Raw genomic sequence first — 27,023 nt, forward strand, 5'->3', positions numbered from 1 at the left:
ACCTGCACAGTTCCATCCACCATTATAATTCCATAATCATTTATTTTGCTGATCCTCCATACTAGACTGTATAGCCTACTGGCTACTTTCACCCCTAATTTAGACAACTTTCTGCTAATAATTTCAGATATTTGGTAGGGTAATTTATAATTTGACATTTGGTAGGCTATTGTTTGTAAACTATAGTTAGATACATGCAGCTTCTCTTCTGTCACAACCTGTTGCCCTTTGAGACTAAATATAGTGGTGCTCACCAGAACGTCTTACATTGATAGAATGAATGCATTAGTAATTTAGTTAATACCGGTAAAGTTGTCTGTTTTGAATCTCATCACGGACAACTTTAGCATTTTAGTTAATTAGCAACTTTAACTACTTACTACTTTATAGCTACTTTGCAAATACTTAGCATGTTAGCTAACCCTTTTAGCTAACCCTTCCCCTTTAACGCCTAAACTTAACCCTAACCCAGCTAACATTAGCCAGCTAGCTAGAATTCGTATCATATCGTACATTGTGCACATTCGTAAAATATAATAAATTGTAATTTGTAACATATCATACGAAATGGAGTGTCCCCGGTTTACTTACAGAATAATACAAAATGCTCTGAGACCAGGTTGTTTATGCTGTTGAAATACTGTCTGCTTGCATTACCGTCAAAGATAACACATTACAGACACATTCACAATTTCTCAAGAGACGCTGAAAGAAATCATATTTCTCCACTCCTGTTCACAAAACCAAATTAACATTTGTTCTATAATTTTACTGCAAGAAATGCAATATTCTGCAGGAGTTAATATTATGCTACATGTAAGAGGTTATAGGCCTCCATATTTCAGTTACTATTCCATTTAACTCATATGAACTTAAATTAGGAATATTCTGTTTATTCATGGCTACAGGGATACTCGTAGGTGGGATATCAAAAGGTGCATGTAAACAGCTTATCCTGAATGAGACCTGAAGCGTGATATGAGTTACTAATAAGAATACTGAGCGCATGTAAACGTGGTCATTGTAACTCCGAACTGGTTGAAAATAGCAGTTGGAAGTTGGATATTTTTTTAAATGCTCTCATTTTTAATACTCACTGAGACCTAAAAGGGCAACTCCACCACTTTTCAACCTCATTTTGCATTATCTCCAGCACAATACCAGTGTCAATAAATGTGATAACAGTACATTTAAGTTTTGTAGGAGGTGGTAGAAGCAAGAAAATCCACTCCCTTGGGCTAGAAACAACTTTCAGGTTTTGAAAATCACCGTCTTTTACTTTTAATCCTACCCTGTGATGTCACAGAAGCATTTTTTGAGGACCACCTTATATTTTTTACCACAGATCATAGAAAATGTGCTGTTTTCACATATGTAGACAATGGTTTGGTGCTGGAGATGATGAATGAGGTTGAAAAGTGTCAGAATTGATTTTTAACACAGAGGATGGTAAAAACCTCTGTGTTAAAAATCAATTCTGACACTTTTCAACCTCATTCATCAAGAGGCTCACAAACCAATAGGGATTAATGGGACAGAAAAAAAAGCAGTAAATTCCAACATATGTGTGCTTGGATCAGTGAGATTCACAGGCTGATGTCATCACCAATTCATCTCTACCACACCACAACCCCAGCATGAGCATATGCCTGTATTCTTTGTAGGCCCGTGTGTGTGTGTGTGTGTGTGTGTGTGTGTAGTCTTATCCAATGATACACAGGAAAATTCAGCTCAGATAAAAAGAACTGTGTAGTAGACTAGACCGAAGAGGGCAGCATCACTGTGTAGTAGACTAGAGCAAAGGGAGCATCACTGTGTAGTAGACTAGAGTAAAGGGGGCAGCACTGTGTAGTAGACTAGAGCAAAGGGAGCATCACTGTGTAGTAGACTAGAGCAAAGGGGGCAGCACTGTGTAGTAGACTAGAGCAAAGGGGAGCAGCACTGTGTAGTAGACTAGAGCAAAGGGAGCATCACTGTGTAGTAGACTAGAGCAAAGGGGGCAGCACTGTGTAGTAGACTAGAGCAAAGGGGGCAGCACTGTGTAGTAGACTAGAGCAAAGGGGGCAGCACTGTGTAGTAGACTAGAGCAAAGGGAGCATCACTGTGTAGTAGACTAGAGCAAAGGGGGCAGCAGCACTGTGTAGTAGACTAGAGCAAAGGGGAGCAGCACTGTGTAGTAGACTAGAGCAAAGGGGAGCATCACTGTGTAGTAGACTAGAGCAAAGGGGGCAGCATCACTGTGTAGTAGACTAGAGCAAAGGGGAGCATCACTGTGTAGTAGACTAGACCGAAGGGAGCAGCATCACTGTGTAGTAGACTAGAGCAAAGGGGGCAGCATCACTGTGTAGTAGACTAGAGCAAAGGGGAGCATCACTGTGTAGTAGACTAGAGCAAAGGGGGCAGCATCACTGTGTAGTAGACTAGACCAAAGGGGGCAGCATCACTGTGTAGTAGACTAGAGCAAAGGGGGCAGCATCACTGTGTAGTAGACTAGAGCAAAGGGGGCAGCATCACTGTGTAGTAGACTAGAGCAAAGGGGAGCAGCACTGTGTAGTAGACTAGAGCAAAGGGGAGCATCACTGTGTAGTAGACTAGAGCAAAGCGGGGCATCACTGTGTAGTAGACTAGAGCAAAGCGGGGCAGCACTGTGTAGTAGACTAGAGCAAAGGGGAGCATCACTGTGTAGTAGACTAGAGCAAAGGGGAGCATCACTGTGTAGTAGACTAGAGCAAAGGGGAGCATCACTGTGTAGTAGACTAGAGCAAAGGGGAGCAGCACTGTGTAGTAGACTAGAGCAAAGGGGAGCATCACTGTGTAGTAGACTAGAGTAAAGGGGGCATCACTGTGTAGTAGACTAGAGCAAAGGGGAGCAGCACTGTGTAGTAGACTAGAGCAAAGGGGAGCATCACTGTATAGTAGACTAGAGCAAAGGGGAGCAGCACTGTGTAGTAGACTAGAGCAAAGGGCAACACTGTGTAGTAGACTAGAGCAAAGGGGGCAGCACTGTGTAGTAGACTAGAGCAAAGGGCAACACTGTGTAGTAGACTAGAGCAAAGGGGGCAGCACTGTGTAGTAGACTAGAGCAAAGGGGGCAGCACTGTGAAGTAGATTAGAGCAAAGGGGAGCAGCACTGTGTAGTAGACTAGAGCAAAGGGGAGCAGCACTGTGTAGTAGACTAGAGCAAAGGGGGCAGCACTGTGAACTAGACTAGAGCGAAGGGGGCAGCACTGTGAACTAGACTAGAGCGAAGGGAAGGGGGGCAGCACTGTGAAGTAGACTAGAGCGAAGGGAAGGGGGGCAGCACTGTGAAGTAGACTAGAGCGAAGGGAAGGGGGGCAGCACTGTGAAGTAGACTAGAGCGAAGGGAAGGGGGGCAGCACTGTGAAGTAGACTAGAGCGAAGGGAAGGGGGGCAGCACTGTGAAGTAGACTAGAGCGAAGGGAAGGGGGGCAGCACTGTGAAGTAGACTAGAGCGAAGGGAAGGGGGGCAGCACTGTGAAGTAGACTAGAGCGAAGGGAAGGGGGGCAGCACTGTGAAGTAGACTAGAGCGAAGGGGGGCAGCACTGTGAAGTAGACTAGAGCGAAGGGGGGCAGCACTGTGAAGTAGACTAGAGCGAAGGGGGGCAGCACTGTGAAGTAGACTAGAGCGAAGGGGGGCAGCACCGTGAAGTAGACTAGAGCGAAGGGAAGGGGGGCAGCACTGTGAAGTAGACTAGAGCGAAGGGAAGGGGGACAGCACTGTGAAGTAGACTAGAGCGAAGGGAAGGGGGGCCGCACCTGGGGAACTTTAACTGAGTACTCAGTGAGGTTAGGCCTACTTTATATGGTAAAAAAAATTCCCAAACGTGATCTATTTCGAGGATCAGTGTTCCAATGTGAAAATAAATAAACTGTCTGTAGCCTTATTTGGGCAAGCAATTCAACCAAACAAACAAACATATTGCCTAAGCCGAGATAGTCAAGGATAAGAAGCACACACAAAGTTGTGACGGAGACAGACACAGAGCATACGTACTCTACAGAGGGAAGTAAGGAATAGTACTTTTAAGCTTCAAAGAAAAAGGGCTCCCGAGTTGCGCAGTGGTCTGAGGCACTGCATCTCAGTGCTAGAGGCGTCACTACAGACCCTGGTTCAAATCCAGGCTGTATCACAACCAGCCGTGATTGGGAGTCCCATAGGGCGGCGCACAATTGGCCCAGCGTCGTCTGGGTTAGGATTTGGCCGGCCTAGGCCGTCATTGTAAATAAGAATTTGTTCTTAACTGACTTGCCTAGTTAAATAAAGGTAAAAAAATCTAAACGAAAATAAAAAAAGAAGAACAGAGAACCAGACTTCTAATGCAGCATCCTGTATCTATGGTGACAAGCTGAATCCTACCATTATAACACCAGAGGAGAGAAGACTAGCTGGGAGCCATCAGGAGCAGACAGACAGAACCTGACATAGATGGAGCGTTTCCAGTGCTGATGATATTCACTTGGCGAGGCCGTGACCAGGTGATTGCCTGAGGCCATACATCAGAGGCCTTACGCCCACAAACTCAGTCAGTCAGTCAGAATATTGAAGACTCATGTTAAAAGGAACCACCAGCTTTCATATGTTCTCATGTTCTGAGCACGGAACTTAAACAATAGCTTTTTTACATGGCACATATTGCACTTTTACTTTGTTTTTGCATTATTTAAACCAAATTGAACATGTTTCATTATTTATGAGGCTAAATTGATTTTATTGATATATTATATTGAGTTAATATTGTGTTCATTCAGTGTTCATAGTGTTCATTCAGTATTGTTGTAAGTGTCATTATTACAAAAAAAATTATTATAATAAAATCGGCCGATTAATCGGTATCGGCTTTTTCTGGTCCTCCAGTAAATCGGTATCGGCGGTGAAAAATCATAATAATTCTAACCAGAACCCACTGGATTCTCCAATTAATGAACTACAGGACAAAATACAAACCTTCCAACCCAAAAAGGCCTGTTGTGTTGATGGTATCCTCAACGAATTGATAAAATACAGACCACAAATTCCAATTGGCTATACTTAAACTCTTTAACATCATCCTCAGCTCTGGCATCTTCCCCAATATTTGGAACCAAACTCTGATCACCCCAATCCACAAAAGTGGAGACAAATTTGACCCCAATAACTACAGTGGGATATGCATCAACGGCAACCTTGGGAAAATCCTCTGCATTATCATTAATAGCAGACTCGTACATTTCCTCAGCGAAAAAAATGTAAAAATGCCAACCTCGACCCGATGTCTAGTTTAACTTTACTTAATACCCATCCCGGATCCGGGAGCATCCTCATCAAAAAAGCTGACTAGCATAGCCTAGCGGGACAGGGATATCATATAATATCATTTCATGAAATCACAAGTCCAATACAGCAAATGAAAGATAAACATCTTGTGAATCCAGCCATCATTTCCGATTTTTTAAATGTTTTACAGCGAAAACACAATATGTATTTATATTAGCTAACCACAATAGCCAAACACACAACGGCATATTTTCACCATGTTTCCACCGCATAGGTAGCCTTCACAAAACCCACAAATAGAGATAAAATTAATCACTAACTGTTAGGAATTTTGTTAATAAATAGTTAAAACAAATTCTAGCTTTAGATAAAACTATAACTAATTGAACTCTGCATGCCTGGTGAAAAGAGATTTGTGTTGTGGGTCATAAAATAAGCAGAAAGGGTCGTTAAACTATGGTTGAACTGACCCAACTTAGCCCTGAGGTGTTTAGATAACTTTTTAGGTTTTCCATTATCTTGAGTTGTCTGCTAAAGTGGTAATCAATTATAGTGAGCCTTCAGGATAAATGATTATATGGTGTTTCATGTGAGTGCCCTGTGAGGTTAGAATGAACTTTTGAACCTGTTTTCTATTTGTCAGGACAATGAGACTCATTCTGTAATCTATGACGTCATATCTTGTATATAAACCTGTGTTTATGATCAAATGGGAGCTTGCTCCGAGAATAAACTCTATTATCTAATTTTAATAAGACTGTATCCTGTCTATTTTATGTTAATAAGTATCTTACAAATTCTTATAAATAGACAGATTGAATTTAATTAATGAGTATATTGTAGGAATTATTTAATTCCACTAACAATTGGTCCTTCGAGTGGATTTCCAAACTTTGCCTCTGTCATCCGAAGATATTAGCCGAAAACCGTGCACGGGCGGGTCTAGACCCGTTATTTAAAGTCCTGGCCTCTGAATTGAGGTTAAAAAACAGGCCGGTATATATATATATATCTGTGGTCGACAAAGACGGTGACGGAATCAAATCGGCATTGTTTTTCCAGTCTGCAAGACGAAGGTAAATAGTCTTTATTCTCGAATGTGGGGGGTATGATGTAAGTTATCTTTGATTTTAAATTCTAAACGTGTTTAGCATTTATCAATAATAGTAGGTTCGGATATTCCAAACATATTGTGGGTTACTTGTATGACCGAAATACAAGGAAGGGAGTTATAGGTCCGAAAAGACCTATGGTGGGTGCATTACCGGGGAAAAAATATTGGCCTTAAATGATCCTGGCCTTGCAAGCCGTAAGGATTATTTAGGGAGGATATAGTAAGTGTTGTTAGATAGGACGGTCGTTTTGTACAAATAGGACAGCCATTAATTCAAAAGACATACCTAAATAAAGTTTTAACCTAAATAGTCTATCTGTCTGGGGGACGTAGTCTGACTATGAAATATAGCGGATAGGGATATTAAAACAGGTGAGGATAAATTCGGTTTGGTGAGAAGGCAGGGTAATCCTAGGTGAACGGAATAACTGATCCTATTCAATACTGAAAGAAATAATATCCAAAAGAGTGGGAGGGAAACTTAATATAGCGAAGTGAGATTGGATAAATACAACCAGAGTTGACCAGGGAAGTAAGTCCCCTGGCTAATAACTGATAGTTTAAAGTGAGATCTAATGTCCGATCAATAACAACGCTATAGATAAAGTTTCCAGAGAAGAGAATCATATAAATTCATACACATAGATTATAACTAGGTAAGTGGTAACACACACATAGAGAAATAAATAAATAAATAGAAAGACATAGATAGGTGATAATACCATAACTACTAGTAAAGGCAAGGATTTATCAAACATGGGTAGTAAATCCTCCAAGGAGGTCCCGGTATTAACGGGAGACCAGCGTTTTATGGAACTGAAAGATAAGAGGAATTTAGAATTTTGTCCAAAATGGGGTAAGCATTATGGATTTGATGGTAGGCTGAATGTTGAAAAACTAGAATTACTTATCAAACAGATACATAAGAAGTGTGGTAAGGATGAGAAGAAGCAGAATAAACAGGGGTTAGCCCAGGGGTGGGCAAACTTTTTGACTCGCGGGCCACAATGGGTTCTAAAATTTGACAGAGGGGCCGGGCCAGGAGCATTTGGAGGGAGTGTTTGGGCCGGATATACTAAAGCATTAAATGTAGTGTGTGCAAACCTCATAGCACAGTAAGAACACTACAACCCAATTTATTAACTGTCTTTCAAATGTGAAAAATAGCCCTTATCAGTTAATAAATTTGTCTCAAGGAATATGCAAGATATGGCATTTACATATTATTTCGCCGCCCGTTCTTGTGTTGACTGCTTGCTAGCATAGTTTGCATGCTTCGTGGCAAAGTGACGGCTGATATTGTACTCTTTGAAAACCGCAACAGCTTCTTGGCATATCAGACATACAGCCGTTGATCGGACTTCAGTGAAGAAGTATTTTGTTGTCCACTCCTTATTAAACACTCGGCATTCGCTGTCCACTTTCCTTCTCTTTGGTCCGCTCATTTTCACAGAAGGGCTTAATGGTGACTTGAAACGAAGTGAAAATTAAAGTGAAATAAAGAGAAATACGCGCCACTCCAACAACGGTCAATGTGTTTTGAGTGCGCCATCTATTGGGGAAACGTGGGCATTGCAGGGAAAGGGGAAAAAAAGGAGGTTTTTACTATAATTTGGACAAGTTCGGCGGGCCGGATTAAAAAGCCTAACGGGCCGTATGTGGCCCGCGGGCCGTAGTTTGCCCATGTCTGGGTTAGCCACAGCTAGAGTCTGGCTTTCGGAGGCTAGGAAAAGAGTAGAGGGTGACAACAGGAGGAAACACATAGAGAGCCAGAATACGTTCCCCTCCGCTCCCATAGATGAAAAAGTTGGCCAAATGGGCGGGGGTGGGAGTCAAATACTATGTCCTTCTCTAGTAGACCAGATATACAGAGGTAATACTGTTGATGAGATAATAGTGGTGAGAATACGGCTGCAGGAGATAACGGTACAACCACCACCCAAAATTGTGGAGTCTGCTGAAGCCGAAGGAGGAATAGTCGGTGTAGAGAAAGAAAATAAGTCGAGAAAAGTGGGAAATGCGAGTCCAAAGAAAAAGAGAAAATGTTTTAATTGTAATGAAATTGGACATTTCGCCCGGGAGTGTAACACTCCCTGCAAACATTGTGACAGGATTGGACACAATCACCGAGATTGTAATTTAACTAAGGGAAAGGTAAGGCGCGGATATCGGGAGAAAAAGAGTTGAGTTCTTGATGGCGGTGCTGGAAGAAATATGTTACATGAGTAAACAATCTACATTTATTAAAAGGCACGAGATCTGTTTCCTAGTCTATAAATGTTGATTTTATTGTTTGACTGCTAATCTATTAATTTGGCATGGGGGAAATATAGCCGGAATAAGGCTTGTAGCTTTTAAATTAGGGAATAAGGCTTGTAGCTTTTAAATTAGGGCTATTTTTGTAGTCTCTGTGTTGTCACCAAGAATACAGATAAATGTAAAGTGGGTTTAAATACGGATAATGTTTTTGTTATTTACATGGCTTTGGTGGATCAGTGGTAGAATTCTCGCCTGGAACGCGAGAGTCTCGGGTTCGGTTCCCGGTAAATGCTTTGACTAGAATCAGAGTTTTTGATTCTAATTAAACTATTTGTATGTTTTGCCTAGAAAGTTATAGTTGCTAGTGTTTGTATAAGATATAAACTGAACGTTTTAATAGATTGTATAGGTTAAATTAATAGACTAATTCGTTCCACTTAAAATAATAACGAAGCGAATTTCGATGCAAGACGATGTCTGTTGCCTAAATTATATGTTTGAATAATGTATTGGGAATATAGTCGTAATTAAAATGCTGAATCAAGGAAGAGACAGTTGCCTACATTAAAGAAATTCTAAACCATAGCGGAGAGATAATGGCGATAGAAAGTGATTACCGAAATGTTTTCATTCTTATAGATTGACTGACATATGTTATAATTTTGGCGCTGCGTGTGTTATTTTTAAAGAAATAGGATACATTTCATAAGTGTGAAGAGCAAAGAAAATTGGAAATGATCATTAGGTTTGATTAATGGTTCACTTTTGAGTTTCTGAATCGATGTAGCACAGTGAATGCTAGTTAGGCACTTTGTGTTTTATTGTCTTCTTGAATGTTTAAAGGGACTATTATCTTGGGGAGAGATTGAAGAGTGAGATTGAGGCCATAAACGACCAAATTGGAAAGGGCCTGAAAGGTTTTTGTTTTTTCATTAAGGTTTGCAAATATACACACATAAAACATTTGTTAGGACTATTCGTTTTAGTGCAAAGGTATTTTAAAGGGGGATGCTCACATATGGAGTTTTATGAGTTTTTATCTTCTGAGTTTTAATTACACAAGTGAATTTTTTGATTTTAAGGATAAAGGGTTCTTTAAAATGTCTAGGAACATGACTATACAGGGGTGGTATAACCTTTGACCTTTATCATGGCTGTCTCTTGAAGTCTGATCAGCTTCAGGGGAGGGCCATGTAGATAATGCATTTGTAGTCATTTGGGATACTAGTTTTGAGGTAAATTAATTGACTATTATTGATTTGGTATTACAACTGGAAAAATCCCCTTTGTCATCAATAATAAATGAGGGAAGATATGATACATTGAGGTTTGGACAGGAGATATTTTAAGCCAATAGGGCAGGAAAATACATAAGCATTCAAATTATTTATGAGAAGAAATAAGTTTTAGTTCTTAGGAGTGGTAATTTACTGTGGATAAGGTATCCACACTGTAAAACATATATTAATTATTTATGAGACTGAGGTTAAGTTTAACCAATATTATTATTTAATAAAAAACAGTGGACTCCTGGGGGAGAGAGCTTATTAGTAAAGAAAGGATTTGATATGGTTACCATTTGTTTTGGCCATTAGAAGATTTTTATTTAAATAGTATTAAAATTGACAGGGGTATATGACATGTGTGATGATTTGGGATTATTGATAGGTTGATTAAGGTTATGTAAGGATTTTAGAGATTGACACTATAAGACATGTTGTTTTTTTAAATCCATGATTTCAGATAAAGCCAAAACAGTGAGACACTTAGTTAATATTTGGATGGAACACATAGTTGTTATTGACTATTATGAGAAAAAGGCAGACAGAGGGGTCTGCCACGCACTGTTGAGATCTTGAAGGTTTGAGAGCAGAGTGGAGAGGGGGGACCAGGACATGAGCAAGGTAGGCTGTGAAATAAGATAGGTGAGAAGAGGGATACGGTTTAAATCAATAAATATATATATATTTTAAGAACATATATAAGCAGCACAGATACTTTTTAAAGTAGATGAGTCACTTGACAGAGAATTGGAAAAGGATAGATATGAATGGACACCCAAGGGAGAATTGGACATGCGGCGAATGAAAGGGGCGTTCCTACATGATAATAAGACATAAGGATAATTTACACTAATTTTACCTAAGTCATTGGTTAGGTTAGGCAAGGTTGTTACCTGGCAGAGCCAGGTAACAAAGGGGGGATGGGTAAGTTGTGGTCTAGGATAGGATGTGGCCTATTGGATGATAAACTAATAAATAAAAAAATCTAGCTAAACAAGCAGATATAGAAATAGAAAGAAGTATTGTTAATTACATGAAAAGGTTGTTTGTTTAACCAAACCTGTATGTCCAAGATTTTATGCACTACAGGTGAATTACAGGTGAAGTCACTCAATCCAGTCACTGAGGCCTGTTGGGGGGACTATACCAAGACTCCTGGTAACAGCTAGCTGAAAGAGTTACCCGGATTCATATCACACTGCGGGAGGGTAAGACACATTGACACTGTCGAACAAGCACAGTGTCCGAGAGGAGAACTGGAATTAACAGAATTCTGGGGGTCATCTCTCGGATGAAGATTTCCTTTTCCCGTCATTCCATCCCTGTGTTTGTTCATAGAAGTGAAAGTGTGTCTGGCTTCTTGCTGATGATGTTTTCTCTGGGAGAGGGTGGGGCTTTATAGGTGGGCGGTCCATCCTGAGCTGTCTGGTTGTGGGAGCCATATTCCTGATACACCATGAACCCCAAGAAGGCCAGAGGGTAATATTGACCCATAGTTAGAGAGGATTTTGTATTAACCAAGCATAAGAGATCACTTGATCTGGATAAACAGGAAGTGAGAGTGGGATTGGGAAGGAAGTCTCAGTGGAGTTCTATGTAGACCAAATGGGGCCTCTGACTCCTTGGCAGTTTAGGACTAAGAGCAGCCATTGTGGAAGACATTTATGCAAGTCCCTGTGTAGCTCATGGAAACAGGTTATAGCTCACATCATGAGAGAGGGCTACATAAATCTACATACCCAGTATGGAGAAGATGGAGAGTAGTGAAAGTAAGGGTTTCAGTTGACAACCTAGTGCCATTCCGAGTACGAGAAGTTAGAGCAGATGATAGTCAGCCAGAATACAAGCAGAGCCCCAGACAAAGCAGATACTGACCGTAGAGTTGTCCAGAGCCAAGGCCGATGTGGATGGTTCAGATGAAAGATTTTAAGGAAGTGATTGAGGTGGAAACTGTTATGGGATTCTAACCTATGGTTAGGCATGCCTCAGCAAAACCTCAGTTCATAACCATTTCCTTTCCATTTGATGGAATTGCTACACCCATGAAATGGCCTGTATGATAAAGCGGTTCAAGAGGGCAGGAAGCTGAACTATGACAGTTGCATTGATCTGTGATATGTGTCTCCAGGTGCCGATTACATCCAGATTTTCTCTTTCACAGTGACAGGATTTTATGGATCGCTACATAACACACGGATGGGAAGTAGGGGGAGTCAGTACATGCAATAGGACTGAGTATGTTACAACCGAGAAGACAATGAGGGACCTGACTGGCAGATGAAAAGGTTTAGAGTGTGGAGGTATGAAGCTGTGACCTAACCTGCCTACCAATTGGAATGGTAGTTATGCACTAGTGCAGTTAGGCATGCTCTTTACCCTTACTCAGATCCAATTCAAAGCGAGGAATTAGATCTTAGCAGGATTAGAGTCAAGTATTTTCTAGTGGTCCACTCTCAATAAGAATGTGGACTAGATCAATTATACCAGAGATGTAATGAATGGCTTGGCAGAATAGAATAGAATCGAGATAGATATGTTATTGGCAGAAAAGGGTGGGGTTTGTGTGTTATTCGGGTCGATGTGCTGTACGTTTATCCCAAGTAACACAGCTCCAGATGGATCTGTGACTAAGGCCTTGGAGGTTTAACCACCCTAGCTCACGAGTTGGCAGTGACCTCAGGGGTGGATACTTTTCTGACTAATTGGTTTGACAGTATGTTTGGGAAATGGAAAAATTTCATGATTACTGTGTTATGGGCTACCTTCACCTGTGTGACTGTTAGTTTTGTGTGGATGTGGTTTGATTCCGTGTGTGAAAGTTCTCATTTCCAGGATTCTGGAGAAATCGATGACACAACAGATGATGAAGTACGGACCAATTCTAAGCTCTGACAAGTGGAAGGATGAATGTATGGGGCCGGATCTAGTGGAGAACGATTCCGGATCTTTTAATTATGAGGAACCGAGATTGGACGAGACTGTATTTGACGTTTAGAGAATTTAGACGGTTACATGTTTCAATGGATAGACTGTTTCTTTAATGAAGACTGTAACGAAAATCCTAAATATGGAATTATGTTTCTGATGTAGGTTAGAACAGTCATTGATGTTGATGGAGTGTAAATACATGTATTGATGTGGTTTTATTCTTGTATAAACATTTATGTTTCTATATGATATTTGATATGTAGCTATGAATTGTTTTGTTATTTAGGGTGGATTGTTAGGAATTTTGTTAATAAATAGTTAAAACAAATTCTAGCTTTAGATAAAACTATAACTAATTGAACTCTGCATGCCTGGTGAAAAGAGATTTGTGTTGTGGGTCATAAAATAAGCAGAAAGGGTCGTTAAACTATGGTTGAACTGACCCAACTTAGCCCTGAGGTGTTTAGATAACTTTTTAGGTTTTCCATTATCTTGAGTTGTCTGCTAAAGTGGTAATCAATTATAGTGAGCCTTCAGGATAAATGATTATATGGTGTTTCATGTGAGTGCCCTGTGAGGTTAGAATGAACTTTTGAACCTGTTTTCTATTTGTCAGGACAATGAGACTCATTCTGTAATCTATGACGTCATATCTTGTATATAAACCTGTGTTTATGATCAAATGGGAGCTTGCTCCGAGAATAAACTCTATTATCTAATTTTAATAAGACTGTATCCTGTCTATTTTATGTTAATAAGTATCTTACAAATTCTTATAAATAGACAGATTGAATTTAATTAATGAGTATATTGTAGGAATTATTTAATTCCACTAACACTAACCTAGAACAACTTCATCAGATGACAGTCTTATAACATCATGTTATACAATACATTTATGTTTTGTTCGAAAATGTGCATATTTATAGCTACAAATCCTGGTTTTACATTGTAGCCACCATCACAAATAGCACCAAAGCAGCCAGAATAATTACAGAGAGCAACGTGAAATACATAAATACTCATCATAAAACATTTATGAAAAATACATGGTGTACAGCAAATGAAAGAAACATCTTGTGAATCCAGCCAATATTTCAGATTTTTTAAGTGTTTTACAGCGAAAACACAATATATATTTCTATTAGCTCATCACAATAGCCAAACACACAAAGCTATTTATCCACCGCCAGCATAGATTTCACAAAAACAGCAATATAGATCAAATTAATCACTAACCTTTGGACAACTTCATCAGATGACAGTCTTATAACATCATGTTATACAATACATTTATGTTTTGTTCGAAAATGTGCATATTTAGAGCTGCAAATCGTGGTTATACATTGTGAATATGTAGCAACAATTCACAAATCTCCGGAGATATTTTGGACAGTCACCTAATCTAATCAAAGAACCCATCAAACTTTACTAAAAAATACATGTTGTACAGCAAATGAAAGATACACTGGTTCTTAATGCAACCGCTGTGTTAGATTTTTTTAAATAACTTCACTACAACATACAAAAAGCATTATTGTGAGACAGCGCTCACATATTCTACCCCCTGTTGGAGTGAACATATTCCACAGAAATACGAAATAACATCATAAATTGTGTCTTACCTTTGCTGAGCTTCCATCAGAATGTTGTGCAAGGAGTCCTTGGTCCAGAATAAATCGTTGTTTGGTTTTAGAATGTCCATTTCTTCTGTCGAATTAGCAACCTTGGCTAGCCATGTGGCGCGAACATGCCCATCTTCTCTTGGCGCAAAGAACAGAAAATTCCAAAAGTCCCAATAAACGTTGAATAAACTGATAAAACTCGGTTGAAAAATCCTACTTTATGATGTTTTTCTCATATGTATCAAATAAAATCAGAGCCGGAGATATTCGCCGTGTATACCGAACGCTTTTCAGAAGACAATGTGGAGCTCCTTCGCGCGCTGTGGAAAACTGACAAAATGGCTGACCTGCCACTCCAAAAGCTCTTATTCGGCCTCAGATCAAGCTAGACACCCCATTCAACCTTCCACTGCCTGTTGACATCTAGTGGAAGGCGTATGAAGTGCATACATATCGATAAATAAAAGCCAGTTGAATAGGCAGGCCCTGAAACAGAGCCTCGTTTTCAGATTTTTCACTTCCTGTATGGAAGTTTGCTGCCAAATGAGTTCTGTTTTACTCACAGATATAATTCAAACAGATAGTTTTAGAAACTTCTGAGTGTTTTCTATCCAATAGTAATAATAATATGCATATTGTATGATCTAGAACAGAGTACGAGGCCATTTAATTTGGGCACGGTTTTTTCCAAAGTGAAAACAGCGCCCCCCTATTGACAAGAAGTTTAACGCCGATGTGCAAAACCGATGTCAAAGCTGATGTGCATACGTATATAACGTAACGACACCACGGAAAATACAGCGCTACACAGAACAAAAGCAGAAAAATACTAAGCGCACACTTCCAACAACTAAACAAGTTGAGCAGTCATTTGAAAGAGTAAGAAATGATCCGCGAGACAACTCAAAGGTGAAATCCATTAGCGCCAAAATAATATAATTCATTATGCTACTTGCTATGGGCGTCACGACAGATATTTGGACAAGCGATGTCAGCCCCATGAGCATGCTGAGTCTGGCAGCACAGTTGGTCGATGAGGATTTCGTACTGAGGAAAACCGTATTGCATGCTCAAGAATGTGCTAGTTCTTATACCGCTGCCGCCATTTCAATGGCATTTGAGAACATGTTTGAAACATGAACACACTCCTAGCGCCATTCGAACAACTGACTCGAGAAATAAGCTCATCAACTACGTCTGCAGCAGACGTGATAACCTCTGTCATGGCATTGAAACACCTGCTCAACAAAACTGCCGACAAACCGTGGGGTTAAAACTTACAAAAGTACTCGAGGCTGTGAACAAGCAATTTGGTGGTATTCTCTCTGAGCCTCTTTACTGTGTCACCACCATGCTTGATGCTATTTACAAAGACAGCAACTTCGATGCAGACAAGAAACAGGGTTTACGTGAAATGTTACATACACAGCTAGACAAAATGGAAACGGACACAGTGACAGTGCGCACCCAGGCCACGGACAGACAAAGCTGAAACTTCACTGCTTGACATGTCTGATGAAATCCTGGTTGAGAATGAAACGACTGAACAAAACAATGAAACAGCACAGCAAGTAAGTGAAAGAAATAGGTTTTGATTATGTTTTACTGGTAATGGGGACATACGTAAACGCCAACAAAATAACTTTTTGGTCAGTGTGGTATGGTGTGTAACTTTTATTTAACTAGGCAAGTCCGTAAAAAACAATTTCTTAGTTACAATGACGGCCTACCCCGGGCGAAGCTGGGCCAATTGTGTGCCGCCCTATGGGACTTCCAATCATGGCCGGATGTGATACAGCCTGGATTCAAACCAGGGACAGTAGTGACACCTCTTGCACTGAGATGCAGTGCCTTAGAACGCTGCGTTCATGTGTGTTAAATAGTTAACTGTACTAGAATGCTTAAAAAGGCCACTAAAATGTTAAATATTGGTTATCGGTATTGTTGTTGTTTTTAGGCAAGGAAAATATCAGATATCGGTATCGACTAAAAATGTCATATCGGTGCATCACTATCTTCGACTATGTACAAACTCAGTGAGCATAGCCTTGCTATTTAGAAAGGATGCTGTAGGCAAACCTGACTCTCAAGAGAAGACAGGCTATGTGCACACTGCCCACAAAATGAGGTGGAAACTGAGCTGCACTCCCTAACCTACCAAATGTATGACCATATTAGAGACACATATTTCCCTCAGAATACACAGATACACAAAGAATTCAAAAACAAACCAAATTTGAATGACTCCCATATCTGAAGGATGAAATACCACAGTGTGCCATCACAGCAGAAATATTTGTGACCTGTTGCCACAAGAAAAGGGCAACCAGTGAAGAACAAACACCATTGTAAATACAACCTATATTTATGTTTATTTATTTTCCCTTTTGTACTTTATTTGCACATCGTTAAAACACTGTATATAGACATAATGACATTTCAAATGTCTTTATTCTTTTGGAACTTCTGTGAGTGAAATGTGTACTGTTAATTTTATTGTTTATTATCTACTTCACTAGCTTTGGCAATGTTAACATATGTTCCCAATGCCAATAAAGCCCTTAAATTGAATGGATATAGACACAGGGAGATGGATATAGACACAGGGAGATGGAGGGGGGAGGTAAAGGAGATGGATATAGACACAGAGAGATGAGGTAAAGGAGATGGATATAGACACAGAGAGATGGAGGGGGGAGGTAAAGGAGATGGATATAGACACAGAGAGATGAGGTAAAGGAGATGGATATAGACACAGAGAGATGAGGTAAAGGAGATGGATATAGACACAGAGAGATGGAGGGGGGAGGTAAAGGAGATGGATATAGACACAGAGAGATGGAGGGGGGAGGTAAAGGAGATGGATATAGACACAGAGAGATGGAGGGGGGAGGTAAAGGAGATGATATAGACACAGAGAGATGGGGGGAGGTAAAGGAGATGATATAGACACAGAGAGATGGGGGGAGGGAAAGGAGATGATAGACACAGAGAGATGGGGGGAGGTAAAGGAGATGATAGACACAGAGAGATGGGGGGAGGTAAAGGAGATGATAGACACAGAGAGATGGGGGGAGGTAAAGGAGATGATAGACACAGAGAGATGGAGGGGGGAGGTAAAGGAGATGGATATAGACACAGGGAGATGAGGGGAGGTAAAGGAGATGGATATAGACACAGAGAGATGGAGGGGGGTGGTAAAGGAGATGGATATAGACACAGAGATGGAGGGGGGAGGTAAAGGAGATGGATATAGACACAGAGAGATGGAGGGGGGAGGTAAAGGAGATGGATATAGACACAGAGAGAGATGGAGGGGGGAGGTAAAGGAGATGGATATAGACACAGAGATGGATATAGACACAGAGAGATGAGGTAAAGGAGATGGATATAGACACAGGGAGATGGAGGGGGGAGGTAAAGGAGATGGATATAGACACAGAGAGATGGAGGGGGGAGGTAAAGGAGATGGATATAGACACAGAGAGAGATGGAGGGGGGAGGTAAAGGAGATGGATATAGACACAGAGAGATGGAGGGGGGGAGGTAAAGGAGATGGATATAGACACAGAGAGATGGAGGGGGGGAGGTAAAGGAGATGGATATAGACACAGAGAGATGGAGGGGGGGAGGTAAAGGAGATGGATATAGACACAGAGAGATGGAGGGGGGGAGGTAAAGGAGATGGATATAGACACAGAGAGATGGAAGGGGGAGGTAAAGAAGCGGATATAAGAGCACCTTCCTCAGGTACTCAGTCATTTAGATGTGACTGAAGTGACAGTTATTGGGTGTCTTTGAAGCATCAGATCAAATACTGATTGAACTCTGCTTTGGCAGTGTGTGATGATGCAAAGCCCTACAATGGCAGCGCTAGTGGGTGATGTCAGAGCTATGGCAGCCAGAATGGTTCAGCTGCACCCCTACTGACAGACTGTCAAAGTCAAGCAATGGAAAAAATGATTCGTTTTCCCCCTATTTTCATTCAGTGCAGAAACCATCATGACTGTGTGTCAGGGTTTGGAGCACAAAAAAAGCAGATAATTAAAATTGACTCCGGCCAAGAAGAAAAATCCCATTGCAAAATAATGCTTTTTAGTCTATTCGTGGATGGAAATAGCAGTTGATGAAAATAAATTTGACTGGTCATGCTTATCGGTCTACAGGTTAATTTGCATAATTTAGTGGAATAAAATTGATGCTTGTACAGTATATCCGTTATGTATCACACACATACAGCATAGTGTCTGAAATCTGTCAGACAGGGCAAGAGCTGATGCTGCAGCATCTTGTGGTGCTTTAAGAGACAACTGTGAAAAATACGAGGTCAAAACATGACGTCGCTGATCTCCAGGTCGGAAAGTCGGAGCTCGAGAAAGAGGCCCGAGTGGGATTTCCCAGTTGGATGATCATTCAAAACTATTTTTTCCCCCAGTAGCAATTTTTTTCTCTCCCAGTTGTCTTGAACGCACTGAAGTTGGAAGTCGGAGATTTCAGACTTCACAGTTGTTTTGAATGCAGCATCAAACAGCAACAGAAGCCAGGCTTCCTCAGCCCGTCACACACCACTTTACAAAGAGCTGGAGGAAGTAGACATTTTGAAAACATACCTATTGTTTGAAGCCTGAACGTTTTAATATATGTTATGATGCATGTCTTGCCTTGCTTCAAAATAGCCTATGAATTTGGTATCTATCATCCCACAACTGTCCCAGAGTCTGTTTGGAACAGGCCATTTCTTCCTCCACAAGCTGACCAATAGAATAGGTAGCCTAAACGTTTCTAATTCAGAGGATTGACATAGTGATTTTGCTGTTACTGGTCTTGTTGGCTGAGGAAATGTAAATGTGGACAGTTATTATATGTTTAAAGAGCACATCAGAATTCGGTAAGAAGGACCGCACATCGTTGCATCCTTGACTTGCATGTTCTGTTCATATGAATTACCATATTCTAAAATGTCTGTCATTCTGAGCACCGTGGGTGGATGCCGTAATCAGGTTACGCAACCAAAGCACATGGGTCCAGTAAATGTCTCAAATGCCTAGTAAATGAAAAATGTTGCCGGTCCTAACGGAAACCCTGTTGTGTGTGAGTACCTGATCAGGAAAGACTCCTGGCCCTAATAACAACATATTGTGACCGCTGTTGACACATTTCCATTTCCACTCGCCAGGTTCCTGCAATTCTGAAGCCCGGCCCCACCAGGATCCCCAAACCAAAGGCTACAGTATGCCGAGAGGGACAAACAGCACAACTAACACTGGACAGAGCAAAGGACAGCCGCATGCCGCCGCCATGCAATCTGGGAAAACACTGAACGGTCAGACTGTGTTCAACATGAGAAACTAACCAACCACATCCTGAGAAGCACAATAGACACGGCTGGGGTGAATTCAGGGGAAATGTTCAGAACATTGCCTACATCTGAACATATATAACTACATCTGAGACAATTCCCTATTTTACTAACTAGGGAAATAACACATTGCAGGTGCTATAATATTTGAAACCAACTGCTTGCATTAGTGCTGTGTAAATCAATAAAGAATGTATTATGCCATTGTGCGCAATCTGTTAATTTCCTGATGGTCTATTTAAAAATGTCAAAATCTCCTTTATTAGGTGCTACTTTGTAATTTCAGAAAACGTCCATAATATATAACATCCATATTCTACACTGTTTGCTCAATTTCAGTTTATATGAGAAAACAAGCACTGAATAGTGTACAGAATCATTGTACCATCTAAATCGCCGTGACATCTTTTCAATAACAAAAAATAGTTTTTACAGCTGTTTCAAGTTGTTGAACCAAAAGTAACTTTAGTTTTGGTCCACCAGCTTCAAACATCTGTAAAAAGCATATTTTGGTTATCGAAAAGATATGTCACAGCGATTTGATGGTACAATGATTCCCTACACTACGCAAAAAATACTCCTATGTGTAGTAGGGTGGGGAGATATTTGGGTACACCTCTTCTATGATATGCTACTCCAAATATCACTATATCCAATATAATAGTTTTGCGCCGTTAATGACAGTCATTCCAGACTGTGTCATTTTTGTGCTTATTTACAATATTATAGTTGCATTCTCATTAAAATAATATTGTATGAAGAAATAAGGCTTAGTTAATTAATGTATAACATAAGCGCAACTGATAAAACTGCAAGATTTTGATTGGTAAAGTTCAAATAGAGTATATTCTTGCACATCACAATATATCGTCAATGTCAAATATCACAATATTAAATGTAATCATACTGTGTAACGACAACCCTAAATATGTAGCATCTTTAAAGTTGTCTAGGTAGGAGCATGTTCATACTCGACAAGTACAGTTGATTTCGGAAGTTTACACACTTCGGTTGGAGTCATTAAAACTCGTTTTTCAACCACTCCACAAATTTCTTGTTAACAAACTATAGTTTTGGCAAGTCGGTTAGGACATCTACTTTGTGCATGATGCAAGTCATTTTTCCAACAATTGTTTACAGACAGATTATTTCACTTATAACCAGAGGTGTGGACTCGAGTCACAAATATGATGACTTGCAACTCGACTTTGACCCCAATGACTCGTGACTTGACTTGGACCTTATGACTCGACCAGCCACACTCCCCAAGCCCAAAAATTAAAAGTTATGCTATTTTAAAAAGTGTGCAGCGCATCAACTCTTCATTTAACGGATTACAGTTTGAATCGGACAGCAGCCAATCAAATTGTGCCAGCTGAAAAAAAGTTGTGCGTGGCAGTGCAGAGGAACGTCGACGGGTGAATTCAGATGGAGCCCTTGGAAAGATGATACCCAAAATTATTATTTTCGGATATAAAGACGACACTGTATCAACAAAAAATGGATTGCAACTTGCAAAACATGAGGGAAGAAAATTACTGATGGAGGCGCAACAATTTCCAACTTTGTTTGACAATTGAAGCTGCACAAAGAACGGTAAGTCGTGGCAGTGTACGCTCAAACCGGTGTGATTAGAACGCTTATTTAGAACATCCAGTTTTGATTGACACAACAGTCTGCATTTAAGCTAGCCACACTGTTTTTTCATAGAAATATTTTGCACAAACACAGTCCTTACGAAGTTATGTCCTGAATGTGACCAGTTTATTATTAGATGCGATATTCAGACATTCACAGAAGTATCTACAGCATAACACAATCATCCAAACCGGAAAATGTAGGCTACATTAGTCCTAGCTCTAACTGAAGAAAGATTGACGTAACACAAGCAGTCATATTTGGATAACTCTCGGCTGTCAGAAAACGCAATATGAATTAGCAAATAGCAATTACTATTTAGAATTCATCATGGGTGAGCGCACAATTGATCAAAATAATTTAGTAAAACACTTTCTAGAAATTGAAAGTAATCCGATGGGTAGTTTGTGCACTCCGCCATGTTTTTTTTCTTCTTCGCATCAACCAAAGATAAGAGGCGACAAGATGAGTTTGGTCTGTTTGCAGTATGCATGTTGAAGGGGGTGTGTCGTCTATGATCATTCACTTCCCTTCCGGAGGTTTACCCTTCACCTCATTATAACATCTTTGGTCTGACAGACGTTCAAATGACAGCCAGAATGAATTGCATAATGTCAAACATGGAGCCACACATGGTAAATAGCATTATCTCAATATAAATCAGTACAACCTTTTTCACACATCATAGGTGTCCATTACAATCTATGCAATAATCGGAATGCATTATTTGTCACCAGTACTTGAAAACACATGACTAAAACTGTAAATACAACATGCTCCATCCATACATACTGTATGCTACAGTAGGAACACCACAACATACAGAAAATAAGGCACTTTGACAGGACACATCACTGCGCTCTATTCTCCTCTGTAAATTGGTCATCTCTGTATACCCGTCGCAAGACCCACTGGTTGATGCTTATTTATAAAAACCCTCTTAGGCCTCACTCCCCCCTATCTGATATACCTACTGCAGCCCTCATCCTCCACATACAACACCCGTTCTGCCAGTCACATTCTGCTAAAGGTCCCCAAAGCACACACATCCCTGGGTCGCTCCTCTTTCAGTTCGCTGCAGCTAGCGACTGGAACGAGCTGCAACAAACACTCAAACTGGACCGTTTTATCTCCATCTCTTAATTCAAAGACTCAATCATGGACACTCTTACTGACAGTTGTGGCTGCTTTGTGTGATGTATTGTTGTCTCTACCTTATTGTGCCCAATAATGTTTGTACCATGTTTTGCTTCTGCAATGTTGTGTTTCTACCATGTTGTGTTGATACCATGCTGTGTTGTCATGCGTTGCTGCTATGTGGTTGTCTGTAGTCTCTCTTTATGTAGTGTTGTGGTGTCTCTTGTCGTGATGTTTGTTTTGTCCTGTCCTATATTCTTAATCCCAGCCCCCATCCCCGCAGGAGGCCTTTTGCCTTTTGGTAGGCTGTCATTGTAAATAAGAATGTGTTCTTAACTGACATGCCTAGTTAAATAAAAGGTTAAATAAAATAGATAAAAAATAGGAATGCACACATGTCCAAAGTTATTATTTGTAAGGAAAACAACAAGGAAGGCAATGTGAGCAACAGCCAGAAAATGTGCCAATTCCTGCAAGACTGCGCAAATGTCTCCGGAAACATTGGTGAAGTGCTTGGGCTCTGTGGAAGAGAGAAGTTTGTCCGGCTCAGTAAAGCTTCAAACATAAATCGTCCGAAACACTGAAATAGGCTACTTCTATGTGAATTAATAAGGAAGCGGAACACACCTCAATTCAAACTGTTGTTAAAAAATAAAACTTGTTAGAAAATAAGTTGAAATTGAAAAATGTAAACATAGCCTATAGATAATTAGCAGGCAGTGCGTGTTAACTGTCCTGTTGGGTAACAATCACATTTTGGAACAGTGACTACATTCTGACATCCTGCGCATAAAACAACTCACGCTGGGGCGACCGTTAGAGATATTTTGAACTCACTTGTGAAAAGGTTAAGTTGCCAAGACCAACAACACAAACGAAGACTATACAGCTACAATTAACTTCTTATGGGCAGGTGGGACGGTAGCGTCAACATCCGGTGAAATTGCAGAGCGCGAAATTCAAACTACAGTATTATAAATATTTAACTTTCATAAAATCACAAGTGTAACACATCAAAATAAAGCTTAATTTCTTGTTAATCCAGCCGCGGTGTCAGATTTCAAAAAGGCTTTAAGGCGAAAGCAAACCATGCAATTATCTGAGGACATCGCCCCGCATACAAACACATGAAAAACATATTTCAACCAGGCAGGTGCGACACGAAAGTCAGAAATAGCGATATAATAAATGCCTTACCTTTGATCGTCTTCTGTTGGCACTCCAAAAGGTCCCAGTTACATCAGAAATGGTCCTTTTGTTCAATAATGTCCTTCTTTATATCCATAAAAACTCAGTTTAGCTGGCGCGCTTCAGTCAACAATCCACCCAGTTTCCCTCCATCAAAATGCATACAAAATGAATCCCAAACGTTACTAATAAACTTCTCCAAGCAAGTCAAACAACGTTTATAATCAAACCTTAGGTACCCTAATACGCAAATAAACGATACAATTTAAGACGGAGAATCATTATTTTCTTTACCGGAGAAAAATACCAAAGAACGCGCTCTCTTCCACGCGCTTGGAACACTACAGCCAAAATGGGAGCCACCTAGAAAAACTACAATTTCTGGCTCATTTTTCAAAAAACCAGCCTGAAACTCTGAAGACTGTTGACATCTAGTGGAAGCCCTAGGAACTGCAATCTGGGAGGACTTGGCCTTATAATTAAAGTGATAGCCATTGAAAATAGAGGTAGGCCGAATTTTTTTTGGGGGGGGAGTGGTTTGTCCTCGTGGGTTTCGCCTGCCATATCAGTTCTGTTATACTCACAGATATAATTTTAACAGTTTTAGAAACTTTAGAGTGTGTCCTATTCAAATCTACCAATTATATGCATATCCTAGCCTCTGGGCCTGAGTAACAGGCAGTTTACTTTGGGCACGCTTTTCATCCGGGCGTAAAAATACTGCCCCCTACCCAAGAGAGGTTAATGAGTGGAGTTACAAACGGACTGTACCAAAGAAGTTAAATTTTGTATTACCTGTAATTAAATGTTTTCCACACCCATGTCTACGTGTAGCCTACTTCGACACCGTGTCCCCACATTTCCCACTCCGAATAGCCTGAAGCCACAGGGCTCTTATCACAGGCTCTATTTCACTACATGGGATTATTGCAAACCATAGGTTGGGATTTGACCTGGCTACATGTACATTGAACACCACAGCAGCTTTTCGGGATGTTTTGTTATTTCTGTATAACAAAAAATCTACGACAAAGTTGCCTCTTTTACAACGGGAGGTCAACGGGAAAGAATGTTGGTTTTCCCCAATTTGTGGGCGTAGTCAAGAGGAATTCCTTATTATTACCAACTAAGACTCTAGTCCGAGTACCAGTCTCTTTAGCTAACATTCCATTCTTTACCTCTCTGTCATTGCCAAAGAGACTGGCCTTTCGTCAATCTCAACATTCAATATGTGCTGGATGCTCATTGGTTTTGGAAATAACGTTCATATTTTCCATGACAACATGTGGAGCCTCAAAAGTAGAACTAGAATTTCTAACAAAGTCAAAAACAATAATTTTGCTGTTAGTGAGCTAGTTGATGTATTTTGACGTTTTGTGGTTGGAACTGCAGTATGTATTTAGTTTGAGAATGTAGATGTGAGCTAGCAACTTTTGACAGACTGGTTTCATCTGGACAAACAATATGGTTGCTTAGCAACCAGATACCAACATGTTCTGTGGAGAAAAAAAGTTCAAATATTTGAATAATTATTGTGATTGAAGGACAGCTGTGAGGGTGATATAATCAGGACCAAATCCTCTGTTCTCTTCAAGCTCATTAACATTCATGATAGAATATTCATATTTGAAGATGGCAGAAAGGCCAGTCTCTTTGGCACATGATATCAAGTACAGAGAGTGGATTAGTTATCTCTGGTTCAGGCAAAGATTTTTTATAACTAACCCAAGATAGACCACAGCCTGTCGTTTCCGATGAGAGCAAATTAATCATAGTCCGTAGAGCAAGCAAGGAGGTGGGCAGAGCCAAGCATGACATTGTTCTACAGTTCATATCTGTGCCAATGAAAGATATTTCACTGGATTTTTAAATGTGAAGCATCCGCTTGGTGTTTCCACAAACCCACTGGCGTGCAGTGGGAGAAGATTGAACTAGATGGATTTTGGCAGACATTTCGCAAATGTTCTCATCGATGAAACATTTGATCTCAATACAGTTCTGTTTCCAAAACTAGAATCTGTTATAAACAGAGTGTACTAAGGTTTGTAAACTTTAACCATGGCGATTTAAAAAAAAATACACTTTTGCATTGTTTAGGAGTGCAAAGGCGAATTGAATTACACACACACACACACACAAAAGAGTAGGCGTCCCATAAAGAAAATATGCAGATGATGCTAGAACGTGCCAATGGGATCTCGCTAGCTCGTGCTTGGCTCTGCCCACTATGGCTCATTTGTTCCCATTGGAAACGACAGCCTGTGGTCTACCTTGGTTTAGTTATAAAATCTTTGATATTGGCAAGTTCTACCATTATTTGCATATTTCTGTTAGGGAACGCCTTCTTTGAACTGCGCGTGTGTAATAACAATTCGCCCTTATACTCATAAAGGCATTTATTTTTACGTTTGCAAAGGGTAGAGTCAACAAAACTTAGTCCATTCTGTTCGTAACAGATTTTAGTTTTGGAAAAATGAAAACTGTATCGAGATCTGTGGTACAGGTCTAAAAACGCGTCGAACATCAACTACCACAATACACCTCGGTGTGAGCTCCATCAGCTACACACGTGTAAAACAGAACATACACGCATGTTGCTTTGGCTAACTAGCTCAACTCTATGGACGAACACAGCGCAGGCATAATATTAAAATACATTAAACCTGCTCGGAAGAGGACAGTTGAGCAATTGCTTTGAAGGCCTTCAGCTAAACATGGACAGAATAGCCAAGCATGGGAGTCTCGTTAGCTAGCTACTAGTTATCTATGTTAGCTGTCCTATAGATATTTAAAATACACCCAGTGCAATGACAAATATGAGACGGTATCTTGCTCAGCCAAAGGCACACATACTTCCAGCTGTTAGAAATATTATAACTTACCCGAATTGCCCTTTTGTTCCCACCAGTCATCACCTAAATCGTCCCCCATCTTCAAATCCAAAACTACCGCTGCGCTGTGGCTTCTGGTTGTTCACAATCGCATGACATTTGTTAACAGTTTAAACGGAAGTGTTACCGGGTCATGGACAAGCCATCAAGTCTACACTTACTACATTAGGTTAAGTCTACACTGACAAAGCCCCTGCAAAAGAAACAGTCACCAAAGTGGCATCTGTTATTGTGTAAATGTTTCAAGAAGGGTTACAATAAAGAATTGCTAAACCGCTGAGAAACGTTATGTGACATTGCGGTATATAACGTAACTCAAATATTT

General features: G+C 40.3%; 1 protein-coding gene and 1 long non-coding RNA gene across 3 annotated transcripts in view; one reads left to right on the forward strand and one right to left on the reverse strand.

Moving 5' to 3' along the window:
- The window catches only part of cmss1 (cms1 ribosomal small subunit homolog), a 79,837-nt gene extending 53,049 nt beyond the window's left edge, over nucleotides 1-26,788 (reverse strand). The window contains exon 1 of the mRNA XM_039007170.1: nucleotides 26,690-26,788. Coding sequence (XP_038863098.1) covers nucleotides 26,690-26,738 — 49 coding nt within the window. The 5' untranslated portion in view covers nucleotides 26,739-26,788. The remainder of the gene's footprint in view (nucleotides 1-26,689) is intronic.
- LOC120058482 lies at nucleotides 10,759-13,109 on the forward strand. 2 transcript variants are annotated; one of them, XR_005478016.1, is made up of 2 exons: nucleotides 10,759-11,411; nucleotides 12,061-13,109. It is a non-coding gene; the product is annotated as an uncharacterized LOC120058482 (long non-coding RNA). The 2 variants fall into 2 exon arrangements; XR_005478017.1 differs by having other exon boundaries at nucleotides 12,094-13,109.
- Nucleotides 26,789-27,023: the final 235 nt, after the last annotated feature.

This window comes from Salvelinus namaycush, chromosome 13, assembly GCF_016432855.1.
Source record: "Salvelinus namaycush isolate Seneca chromosome 13, SaNama_1.0, whole genome shotgun sequence".
Taxonomy (NCBI): domain Eukaryota; kingdom Metazoa; phylum Chordata; class Actinopteri; order Salmoniformes; family Salmonidae; genus Salvelinus; species Salvelinus namaycush.